Raw genomic sequence first — 10,732 nt, forward strand, 5'->3', positions numbered from 1 at the left:
AAGACCCGCAATGCCAAGGTCTGGTCCCAGAGGCGTGGACATGTCTGTGGCCTTGTTCCTTGGTCCGATCGCCTGGAGAGGAGGGCCGCTGTTGGAGGCTTTGGCCTTGGGAAGTGAGGAACCTGCTTCTTCCGGAGGTGAAGGCCTCACATCTCGGACTCCGATCCTGAGCTGGGTCAATCCAGGATCAGGCATCCCAGAGAGCATTGGGTAATGTCACTGTCTCAATGCCTGTCACAGGGAGGCCAGAATCGATCTCTTTCTCCACCCCCTTCTCCAAGGGGAACTTTGATTCCTGCCAGGATGGGGGGGGGGGGTAAGGCCAGAAGCTGCCTACTCTGTTCTCCTCAATCTAAAGAGAAGAGGAAGCTGGACTGAGAGAGAGCTTAGCTATTTCCCAAGGTGATTCAGGTAGAGAAGCAGCAGACTCAGGAATTCTAACCCCCAAGCCTCCCCCCCCCCGCCCTTAGGAACTGGGCAACCTTGAACAAGTTATTGAATTTCTCTTTGCCTCAGTTTGCTCTTCTTTATAATAAGAAGTTGATGCCTTTTAAGGTTTTTTCTAGCTTCAAATCTGAGCCCGATACTTAAATTTAGATCTTCCTATTCCTCCTTTGTTCTACTATCCATGATGCCTCCACCTCATTCTTTTTTTATCCTTATCTTCTATCTTAGAATCAATACTATAGGCAGAAGACAGAAGAGCAGTAAGAGCTATGTGACTTGTCCAGGGTCACACAGCCAACAAGTGTCCTGAGTCCACATTTGAACCCAGTACTCCTGTTGCTGGGCCTCGCTCTCACTCCACTAAGCTGGCCCCCTCCACTTCATTCTTTATGAATTAATATCCTTTCAGTTTCTAACTTAGTCGATTGGCACTTCAGAAGTGCAGGATGGTAGAGCTGGAAGGGGCATTAGCCATGACCCTAGCCCAACCCTCCAGCCCTATTTTAGGGAGAAGGAATGTAAACCTTGGAAGGGGAAAAAGAACTGGCCACGGGTCACCCAGCTGCTCTGTCAGAGTCAGGATCTAAATAGCAGGCCTCTCCTGGTCCCGATTCCAGCAGTCTTTCTATGGTGCCTCTCAAAGAAAGTCACAGCAGAAACGTTTGCACATGAAAATATTTGCTAAACCAAGTGGCTGAATGGACAGAGAAAGGGAAGAATGGGATTGGGAATAACTGAATTTTAGGAGTGAAGTCATGAGCAATCACAGAGCTTAGTCAGAGGCTTACGAGGATCATGGTGCTCAATCCTCCCGCTTTTAGATAAGACCGCTGGCCCCAGAGGAGTTGGGCGGAGGGTTAGCGTTGGGCTTGCCCAAGGACACACAGTGAATCAGTCGCTACTTCTCACTGGTTCCTCTCCATCCGAACTCCAAGCTCATCTCTTGGACCCGTTTCTCTGCTATCTTTCAACGATGAAGCTGGAGAGCAGAGCAATGGATCTTGCTGGATGTGGTCTCAGTGGGGCACCGAGGACAAGAGGAGGAAGAGATCGTATATTGTCAGGATATGAGCCAATCAAATCTCGTCTGGCCAAGAGAAGACAGATCAGACACATCCAGCTGGATGTCCCGGATTGATCTCAAAATGAATGCATATATCCAAAACCAAACCTCTTTCCACGCAAATCATGCCCGCTGCCAGCCTCCTCCATGTCTGCTGAGGGCACCACCTTCCACTCACCCAAGTGGACAACCGAGAAGTAACTCTTAACTCTTCCCACTCCCTCGGCCAACAAGTGGGGTGTTGCCGAATGGTGCCAGGGCTCTTCTCTGTGACATCTCTTAAGTACTCTGTCATCTCTTCTGGAGCAGATGTTCCTTCTCTCTCAGCCAGACTATTCCAATAGTCTCCTATCTAGAGATCAGCGGATTCACCCCCTTCTCTCTGGCTATTCTGTTAGGGGAGATAGATACCCGCGGTGGGTGTGCACTTCTCCCCTCACAGAGGGTGAGCTCTTTAAGTAGGGATGGCTCGGTTTCTTCCCCTTGCTAGCCTAGCCCTTAGCACAGAGCCCTGACACAAAGTGAGTGCTTAATAAATAAGTGCATGTGGACTAACTGATGAACCAGCTACCTTCAAGGATCTGAAGGAGGGATTGGACTTGCTCTGCTCCAGCAGACGGGAGGGAGCCGCCAAGCTGCCTTGCTCTGGGTGGAGTCGGAGCTTTCTGGAAGGGAAATGGGGCCATTTGGGCGGTATATGGCAGCCAAGATTCTCTTCAAGCTAGCTGGCTTTCCAAGTCCTTTCCAACTGGGGGGCCTCTCATACCTTGGAAGCCCCAGAGCACATCCCTGTCACGTGGGTCCACACCTGATGGGGGCGACTACTGAACCAGGGGCTTAAACTTTTCTCCTATCTCCCCGGGGCCCTTTCATGGAATTCTCCAGGGGAGTGAATGTCTGGAGAGGACAGCACAAAGAACCAGCCCCACTGGGTGAGCTGCTCCTGGGTAACCCAGAGGAGACCTTAATAAGGAAATGTGCCACCCTCCTCCCACCTGCTGCAAATGATGGGAATCTGGGAGGCGACAGAGTCCGCTCAGAGTGCTGCGAATCTGGGAATCTCTGCTCCCTTCCTCCCCCCAAGACCCCTCCAAGGGAGCCAACTGTACTGAGGTGTTATCTGGAGATCAGAGCTTTATGGTGAGTGGAGCAGAAGAGGTCTTCTAGTGAGCCTCCCTCCTCATTTTTTAGGTAAGGAAACTGAGGCTTCTTCATCAGTATTAAGGAGACACCTTTCTCCAGAGGGCAACATCCATGTGCCAGGAGATAAGTCTTAAGAAGCTGTGTGCTCAGGTCACACAGCTAGTAAATGACAGAGAGAAGACTTGAATCCAGATCTTTCTCCCAAACTATCCCCACTACCACGTGGCACCGACTAGATCCTACCTTCAGCAAAGAAAGTTGAGTGATTGCCTTCATCCTAGCCATGAGTCTCCTCTTCCCTTTCTCTAAGCACCAGGTTGAACTCTTTGATGGCAAATCACCACAGAATCAGTGGGAGAGAAATCAGGCAGCAGTGAGCAGAGTGGCTTGCAAGGTCATTAAAATGTCTGTTTAAAGAGAGGGACTTCACAATTTGTTTGCCAAGCTGACATAACACTGGGAGCAACAGATCCCATCTAGAATCTGGAGGGACAGCAGCCTTCCTGTTTATAGCCCAATGGAGAGGAGCCCCTGCAAGGGGACCCTGCAAAAGAGAAATGCTTCCCTCCAAGAAGAGAGGCAAGCTGACTAACCGCTTCAGAAGGCCATGGCCTGTCAAGGCTGGCCCACCAGTGCCTGGGGTGGGATGGGGTGGAGGGAAGGTGTCTCCTCACTTTGGGGCCCCACCCGCCCCGCTAGGCATCTTCCTCCAGACCCTAGGCGGGACTCCAAACACCTGGTTCCCTGCCTGGCCGAGAGCAGATGCCTCTCCCCATATCCTCTATCCCAGGAGGGCGAATTCCACACTCTCTGAATTGGACCAGAGAACCATGAGTTTGGCACTGTTGGCAGGGCACACTGGGGCTCTCGTTTTTCTGTAAAACGAGCGGGGACCAAGCTTCGTCACCGCCTACCTCAATCAAAGCAACACATGAAAGGCTGAATGAGCAAGGTAAAGGGCTGCACTTGGCCCTGGCACACCTACTGGGGAATCCCACCCTCCCCACGTGGCTGCGTGTTACCCTGGGCAAGTCACTTGATTCCTTTTCCATCTCCTCCTCATCTGTAACTCAGGGCGAACTGAGCACCTGGTGCATTCCCTAGCTCTCACGGGGCTGCAAAGCTAAAGAGGGAGGTGGCACCTCTCAGTGTCCTGGCATGGGCACAGGCGGTTATCTGCCTCTGCTTACTGTGGCACTCTGCCCCTGTCCCAGGAAGCCGCTGTCTGTGCCCTCCCTCCGGCTGCCCAGGGAGCCCAGAATAAGTCCTTGTCGTCCAGTCCCCTCAGGGTGGAGCAGAAGCTCTAAGGATAGGGCGGGCAGCCCCCAGCTTCCAGAGGACCAGGCAGAGCTAAGGGAAGGCCAGGCTGCTTCCATCTCCGGCCGGGCTACGGGCGCGGGGGAGTCCGGGGAGCAGCCTGGCCCCAGGCTGGAGCGAAGGGCCAAGGGGACCGGGTGGAGCCGAGGCTGAGGCCCGGCAAGCTGGAGGAGGAGGAGGGGAGAGGGGGAGAGGAGGAGGAGCCAGCCCTACCTGCAGCGCCCTGGCCCCCGTACACCCACGGGCACCCCCTGCACAGCACGTCCGCAGGCCAAAGTTGCTGCGTGGGCGGGGCCCCAGCACACGAAGGAGGCGGAGCCGGAGCCCAGCTGAGTAGCAGCACCTTGTGCTGGACAGCGCCCCCCACAGCCCACTGTACCCCTGGCCTCAAGAGTGGCGGGGGGCTGCCAGGCTCCGGGACTACCACGCAGGGCTGGGATCCAAGCCGTGTGCACACTCCCAGCCCCCGCCGAGCCCCAAGCTTGCAGCCAGCTGGAGCCGCATTGCCTGCTATCGTCCCTCCTGTCCCTGGGGCTGTGAGGGAGCAACAGGTGAGATGTTCCAGCCTCCTGGGGACCCACCCGGCCGAGGAGGAGGAGGAGGAGGAGGAGGAGGAGGTAGGAGAGGAGGAGGGAGGAGGAGGAGGAGGAGGAGGAGGAGGAGGAGAGGAGGGAGGAGGAGGGGAGGAGGACATTAGGGTCAAGACCAAGATTTCCCTCTAACGAAGCTAGCTGAACTGCAAGCCTGCTGCTGGGGGATCTTCACCAAGTCCCTGGGAATAGCTGCCTAGGAGGGGGCTCCGGAGACCCAGGCAGGGACAGCCATAGGTTTGTACCAGGGTCCAGGAGACGCAAGAGGGCCAAGATTTGGGCCTGGAGCTGCCCTTTGCCAGCCTCCCCTGGATCTTCTTGGGGATAGCAACAGAGGGCCTGACTCCTGGCTCCAGGTCCCTCCTCCAGCCCCTCTCCCCAGGACTCTACCTGTTCTTTGTAATTTCAATGGTGCTCCTTCAAGTGCCCCAATCCGTTGTGTTCCGGAGTGGGCCCCTACCACCTGCTGGCAGGCCTCCTTCACCTTTCCCTGTTCCCTAGAAAAGAGAGGTGGCTCTAGATGGAAGCAAGCCAGACCTCCAGGGCAGGCTGGCCTCAGTTAGAAGGGCTGACAGAAAGATCTGGCAAGGCTGCTGAGAGCCTTGACTTCTCTCCTTGCCCACTTCTGCCCAAGAGAGGGGTGGCCACTGGAGGGGAGGTTTGCACTGGGGAACTGTGAGCCCATAAAGCTTCCTTCAAAGGGGTGATGGACCTGGTCAGGACTCCACCACATGACATCATCTCAGCTGGTATCACTCAGTCTCCTGTGGTGATAATGGTGGTGGGCATGCAGTCCTCTCTATAAAAGGGAATTCAAATGGAGAGAGAAAAAACTGCTCACACTCCTTTCTTTCCCTCCCCACGTTAAAATGAAAGAGACAAGTCAAAGGATCTATTGGATGAAGATTTCAAACTGAGGCTGTGGTGGTTGCTGCTCTGTCCTAACCCCTGAGAGGAGAGGACAAAGGTTGGGGCTGGCAGCTAAGGGTTCTTTCCCCATTTTGACCACCACAGATGGACCAGATGGAAATGGAAGGTCTTTCAAGACAGCCTGATGTGTGGATCAAAGCAGGATGGCATGAAAGTCTGGCTTTGTAATCCAGATTCAGGTTCAAATCTTGACATTGGCTACCAACTGGGTGGCACTGAACAAATCACTCTCCCAGTCTGGATCTCAGATTTTTCAAATATAAAATAGCTGAGGAGCTTAGACTAGAGGTAGCTGGATGGCACCCTGTACCTGGAGTCAGAAAGACCTGAGTTCAAATTTGACCTCAGTCCTTATTAGATATTTGATCTGTGGGCTTTGACCTTAACTTAATAAAAAGTCTAATCCATTTTCCTCCTTTGGGGATAATAATAGTACCTACTCAAAGGGTCACTGTGAGCATAAGAAAAGTCATATATGTAAGTCACTTAGTAAGCTTTCAAGTGCTATGGAAATGCTAGCTGTTGTTGAAGGACTTCTTTACCCAGAGATCCATCTATCACCCTGTATTCTAGACACATGACACTTCCCCCTTTTCCTACCATACATTTCCTTGGCAGCATTATATCCACTTACTTCTTGTAGGTCATCAGGAAATACACTGCAAGGGACTTGCCTTTTTCTGATCCTTTGTAAACTGGGGACAGTCCATTAGTCACACCCAAAGGCATCACTGAGAAAACACCAATGTCTCTGTGATCTCACTCACTGACAACACCCATCCATGCCCACCCATGCTGTGTATCCTCTGTTTTAGGGAGGGTCCCTCTCAGGCTTTCCTCCTTGGAATTCATACCATTTCCCACTCTCATCACAGGACCAATCCATCTTCTCTTTCTTCCACATGCCAATTCTTGGATGATTTCATTAGTTCTCTTCTTCAGAGCTCTTCATTAGTTCTGTTTCATTGAAGCATGGACCTGTAGTATGAAGAGTCCTCAAAGGCCATCTAGCCTAACTCCTTTCTCTTATAGGGAAGGACAAGCACAGAGCTCATAGATTCCCAGAGCTGTATCTCTGGGTCATGAGGAAGTTCCATAGTAGCATACAGTTAACTGAAAGGGACCTTAAAGGTAGATCCTCTAGGCCCAGGGCCTCTTAATGACTTTAGTGTAATGAGCCATTTGGGCAGTCAGGTGAATCCAACACACACCCTCCTCAGGATAATGCTTCTGCCTAAATTTACTCTCTCTCTCTCTCTCTCTCTCTCTCTCTCTCTCTCTCTCTCTCTCTCTCTCACACACACACACACACACACACAGAGTTCCAAAGCAGGTGACCCGGTTAAGTCACCTGACCAGGATCATGCACCTAGAAGTGTCTGAGGCTACATTTGAACCCAGGCTTTCCCAACTCCAGGTATACCTCTTTAGCCACTGTATTACCTAGCTGACCCTTGCCTAAATTAGTAATTTAAAGACTAATTTTACTCCAAAGAGATAAATACTTGTACAAGAATATTCATAGCTGTGCTCTTTGTGGTGGCAAAAAATTGGAAAATAGGGGATGCCCTTCAATTGGGGAATGGCTGAACAAATTGTGGTATATGTTGGTGATGGAATACTCTTGTGCTAAGTGGAATGATGAATTGGAGGGATTCCTCGTGAACTGGAACGACCTCCAGGAACTGATGCAGAGTGAAAGGAGCAGAACCAGGAGAACAATGTACACAGAGCTGGATACATTGTAGCACGATCCAATGTAACTGGCTTTGTTACTAGTAGCAATGTAGTGACCCAGGACAATCCTGAGGGACATGTGAGAAAGAAACTCTCCACACTCAGAGGAAGAACTGTGGGAGTGGAAATGTAGGAGAGAGACAGGATCAATCATGTGGTTTGATGGGGCTATGATTGGGTTTTGATGTATGAAGAATATGGCAATAGATGTTGAACAATGAAACATGTATAACCAAATGGAATTGCTCATCAGCTCAGGGAGTAGGGAGGGAAGGTGTGTGGGGGAATCATAAATCATGTAACCAAGGACAAATACTCTAAATTAATTAGTTAAGAAAGAAAGGCTGTTCCAATAAGTTACAGAAAATGAAGAAATAATTTTTTTTCTCATTGAGACAACCTTTGTCCGTCTTAGTACAACTGCCCCATTTTATAACCCAGGAAACTGAGAACTACAATTGCTGAGGGCCTTGCTGGAGTTACCCAGGTAAGTAAATGCCAGTGAGGGAATTTGATCTCAGTGCCTTTGGCTTCCAACTTGGGCCTCTCTCTATCTCTACTGCACTGACTGGCCTCCCACATGGGTTGGTCTCTGCATGCTTCACCACTAGATCCAGCAGGACATTTCCTACCAAAGAAATGGATTCAATCCCCAACAAGGCGCATGATCTCAGTTCACAGGAGACTGGAGGAAATGCAAAGACCTTTCCGGTTTGAACCAGGGCCTTCAGAGCCTATGGATTATTGATGCCCTTCAGGGCTTTGTTGAAATTCATCTGGTCTTCCATTGGACCTGAGGCTCCGGATGTCCTAGAGGCCTGGAATGTCGAGCTGAGAAAGATCCTGGGGATGACTTCTCCCTCCCGCCCTCCTCACTGTCCAGAAGGCTAAGGGCTGGTGGTGGACACTGGAGAAACAGCCAGAAGGGGGCCTGCGTAGTGTGGGTGGCTTTTTTGTTTCGGTGAGCTTCCCCAAGGAGGACATTCGTCGGGATGCCCCAGGACTGTGGATTGCAATGGAGAGGCTGGCTTGATTGGGGCAGGACGGTGATTGGGAGCGTTCCGAACAGCTCCCTGCTTAGGAGGGAAATTGATGCTGTTTGCCAGGCTAATCTGCTTTCTCTAATGGGACATTTAATCATCCAGCCTCCTCCGGGGCCCTGGATTCCGGAGGGTGAATTGGGAGAGTGGCGCAGGCAGGGCAAGATGATGAATCGCCTTTTCGTTTGGGGCCATTCGGGATGGAAGGCTTCATAATGGAATGAAAATGCAATCAAGCTTGTCATTGGCCTGCTCGGCTCCTGCCAGGTACGGCGGGAAAGGGCTGGGCCCAGGGAGAAAGCCGTTCGGAGCCCAGCAGAGCGGAAGCTGGGGGAGAAATGAAGACAGAAAGGAGGCTTTGTGTGCGGAGAGCCGGGAGGGAGCCTTCCAGTCCGCGTAGGAGCGCCCAGGGCAGGCTGCAGCAGCGTTAATCACCAGGGCTGGGCCGGGGAGGCGTTCTGAGGAATTAGAATGGCCGCGGAGGGAGAATGAGAAATTAGCCCCCAGCGCGGAGCGGGACTTTGTATCCCGCGGCTCTCCCCTCCGCCCTGCGCCCTCAGGATCCCCGCAAAAGAACTAGAGCTCGTGGCAGAACATTGAGTTAAGGTGGGCGTGTCGGTGGGTGATTCCACTCCCTGGGTCAGTCCCCGCAGTTGCCACACAGGCAATTAGGAGGCCTGAGAAGTGCCAGGCTTGTTCTGCCTGGCCCCAGAACCGGGGCCAAAGGGCAGGAAATGCACGGAGGCTGGCTTCAAGGGGAAACTGCCCGATTTAAAGCAGGCCTGGCTAGTCTCTAGCTCCTCTAGACCAGAGCTGACCAAGTGGAAGACAACGGACTGGCCCTCTTGGATGCTTGGGGGTGGGATTCTTAATCTACCGCGTAGGCTGGACTGAATGGCCTCGGGCACACCTTCCAGGCTGTGAAAGTACAGAGATCGCCCTGGTTTCTCCCAGGGCGGAGAGCTGGAAATCGCTTGGGTCCTAGACCTGCCTCGGACACAGTTTGGCTCCACGAGGAGCCACCAGACTTTTAGATACAGAGAAGTTGGGAAGGGAATTCCTCATCTGGAAGTTCCCATGCCAGTGACCTCACAGGTCTGGTCCCAAGGAGAAAGCAGAGCCTCTTATCACCGCCCCACCCCCCTCCCCAACAATGATGAAGGAATTTGCTCCTAAGAACCAAGATACTTTGTCTACACTGGCCAAGCGAAGGAGAGGGATGAGATGACCCCCTCCTCATCTGCTATGGAGGAGGGACTGGGGCTGGGGTAGAGAGGGAAGCTGAAAGGTCAAGATGGAGTGTCCTCCTTGATTAACTTCCATATGTAAATTATTCAGGCCTCTCTCCTCTCCTTGAACCCTTGAGGGGGGGGGCGAGGGTCCTCGAATCAGGATGGGAAATCAGGTTCCCAGTGGGATTTGGGATGAACCGCTCTAGCGATTGTTTGGTAGCTTCCCAATATTGGCATCTGTTAGATACCAGCCAAAAGGCGTTGGTGTATCAGAGTCCAGTGCCTTTGGCATCTGGGTGGCAGGAGGACTGATTCAGGCACCCTGAAAAACTGAGCAGCAGCAGGAAGCAGGTGAAGGGGATGGGCAGGTGCACATCTTTTTCAGAGCCTCCCTGAGTTGGCCTTCTGAAGGCTGCTCCAGCAGCTCTCAGCACCCTCCATCCCAGAGAAGGAAAGAAGAAATCCTAGCTTAAAGGGCAGAAAGAAGTGCTGCTCAGATGACACCTGTAGGGTGAGGTATATCCCTTCATGGAAGCTAGCCCCTTCATCTGCCCACTTGCAGCAACTGCTAGTGAGATCTGGCAGGGTATTTAAGCACCTCGGGGTTGGCATTAAAGGATGGAGAAGAAGCAGACTTGGGGCAGGGGCTGGGGGAGCCTGTAGCAATAGCTGAAGGGTTTGTTTCCTATGGAAAAGGGATGTTTGGCTGACCCCTGAGGGCAGCACCAGCAGCGATGGGGGATGGGGGAGGTGGCAAAAGACCAACTGGGGCTCTATCTCAAGAATAGAAAATCCTAAATCAAAGAATGAACCGAATTTGGGATGAGTGACTTGAAGGGAGTCCTCATCCCTGGAGGTCTTCAAGCTGTGGCGAGGCTTCTGTCCAGGCTTCTGTGACCAAAGGCCCGAGAGCCAAGGGATGCTGGGAACTTGTGGTGGCTGTGGGGCGTGCCAGGAGGCAGGGCTGCCGTTTCACCTTCTCAGCCCTCCTCAGCACAGAGAAGGGATTCTGCACCTTTGGGAGGGGGTCGTGGGCCCCTCTGATTGTCAGGCTGAGGAAGGCTAATTGTTCGGCATTGTCCAGAAAAGGGCCAGGCTTGGCTCCAAGACTGCAACTACAAGTGTTTACAGGACTCCAAAGTCAAGGAAGAGGAGAGGGAAGGCATGCTAGCATGAAAATGCCCGTCTCCATGGAGACCTGGGAGGCTCTCTAAGCTCCCACACTCACACACT

General features: G+C 52.5%; 1 protein-coding gene across 2 annotated transcripts in view; it reads right to left on the bottom strand.

Annotated features, from left to right (window-relative positions):
* Positions 1-6,185, bottom strand: part of PLAAT1 (phospholipase A and acyltransferase 1) — a 17,103-nt gene extending 10,918 nt beyond the window's left edge. Inside the window, exon 1 of one of the 2 annotated variants that reach the window (XM_056807805.1) lies at positions 6,125-6,185. Coding sequence is in view for 1 of the 2 variants with exons in the window: in XM_056807807.1 (XP_056663785.1) it covers positions 2,897-2,938 (42 nt within the window). In the remaining variant the exon portion in view is untranslated. Of the gene's footprint in view, positions 1-2,896; positions 3,056-6,124 lie in introns of those variants that run through there. The other variant, XM_056807807.1, reaches the window with a different exon arrangement.
* Positions 6,186-10,732: the final 4,547 nt, after the last annotated feature.

Source organism: Monodelphis domestica, chromosome 8 (genome assembly GCF_027887165.1).
Source record: "Monodelphis domestica isolate mMonDom1 chromosome 8, mMonDom1.pri, whole genome shotgun sequence".
In the NCBI taxonomy this organism is placed as follows: domain Eukaryota; kingdom Metazoa; phylum Chordata; class Mammalia; order Didelphimorphia; family Didelphidae; genus Monodelphis; species Monodelphis domestica.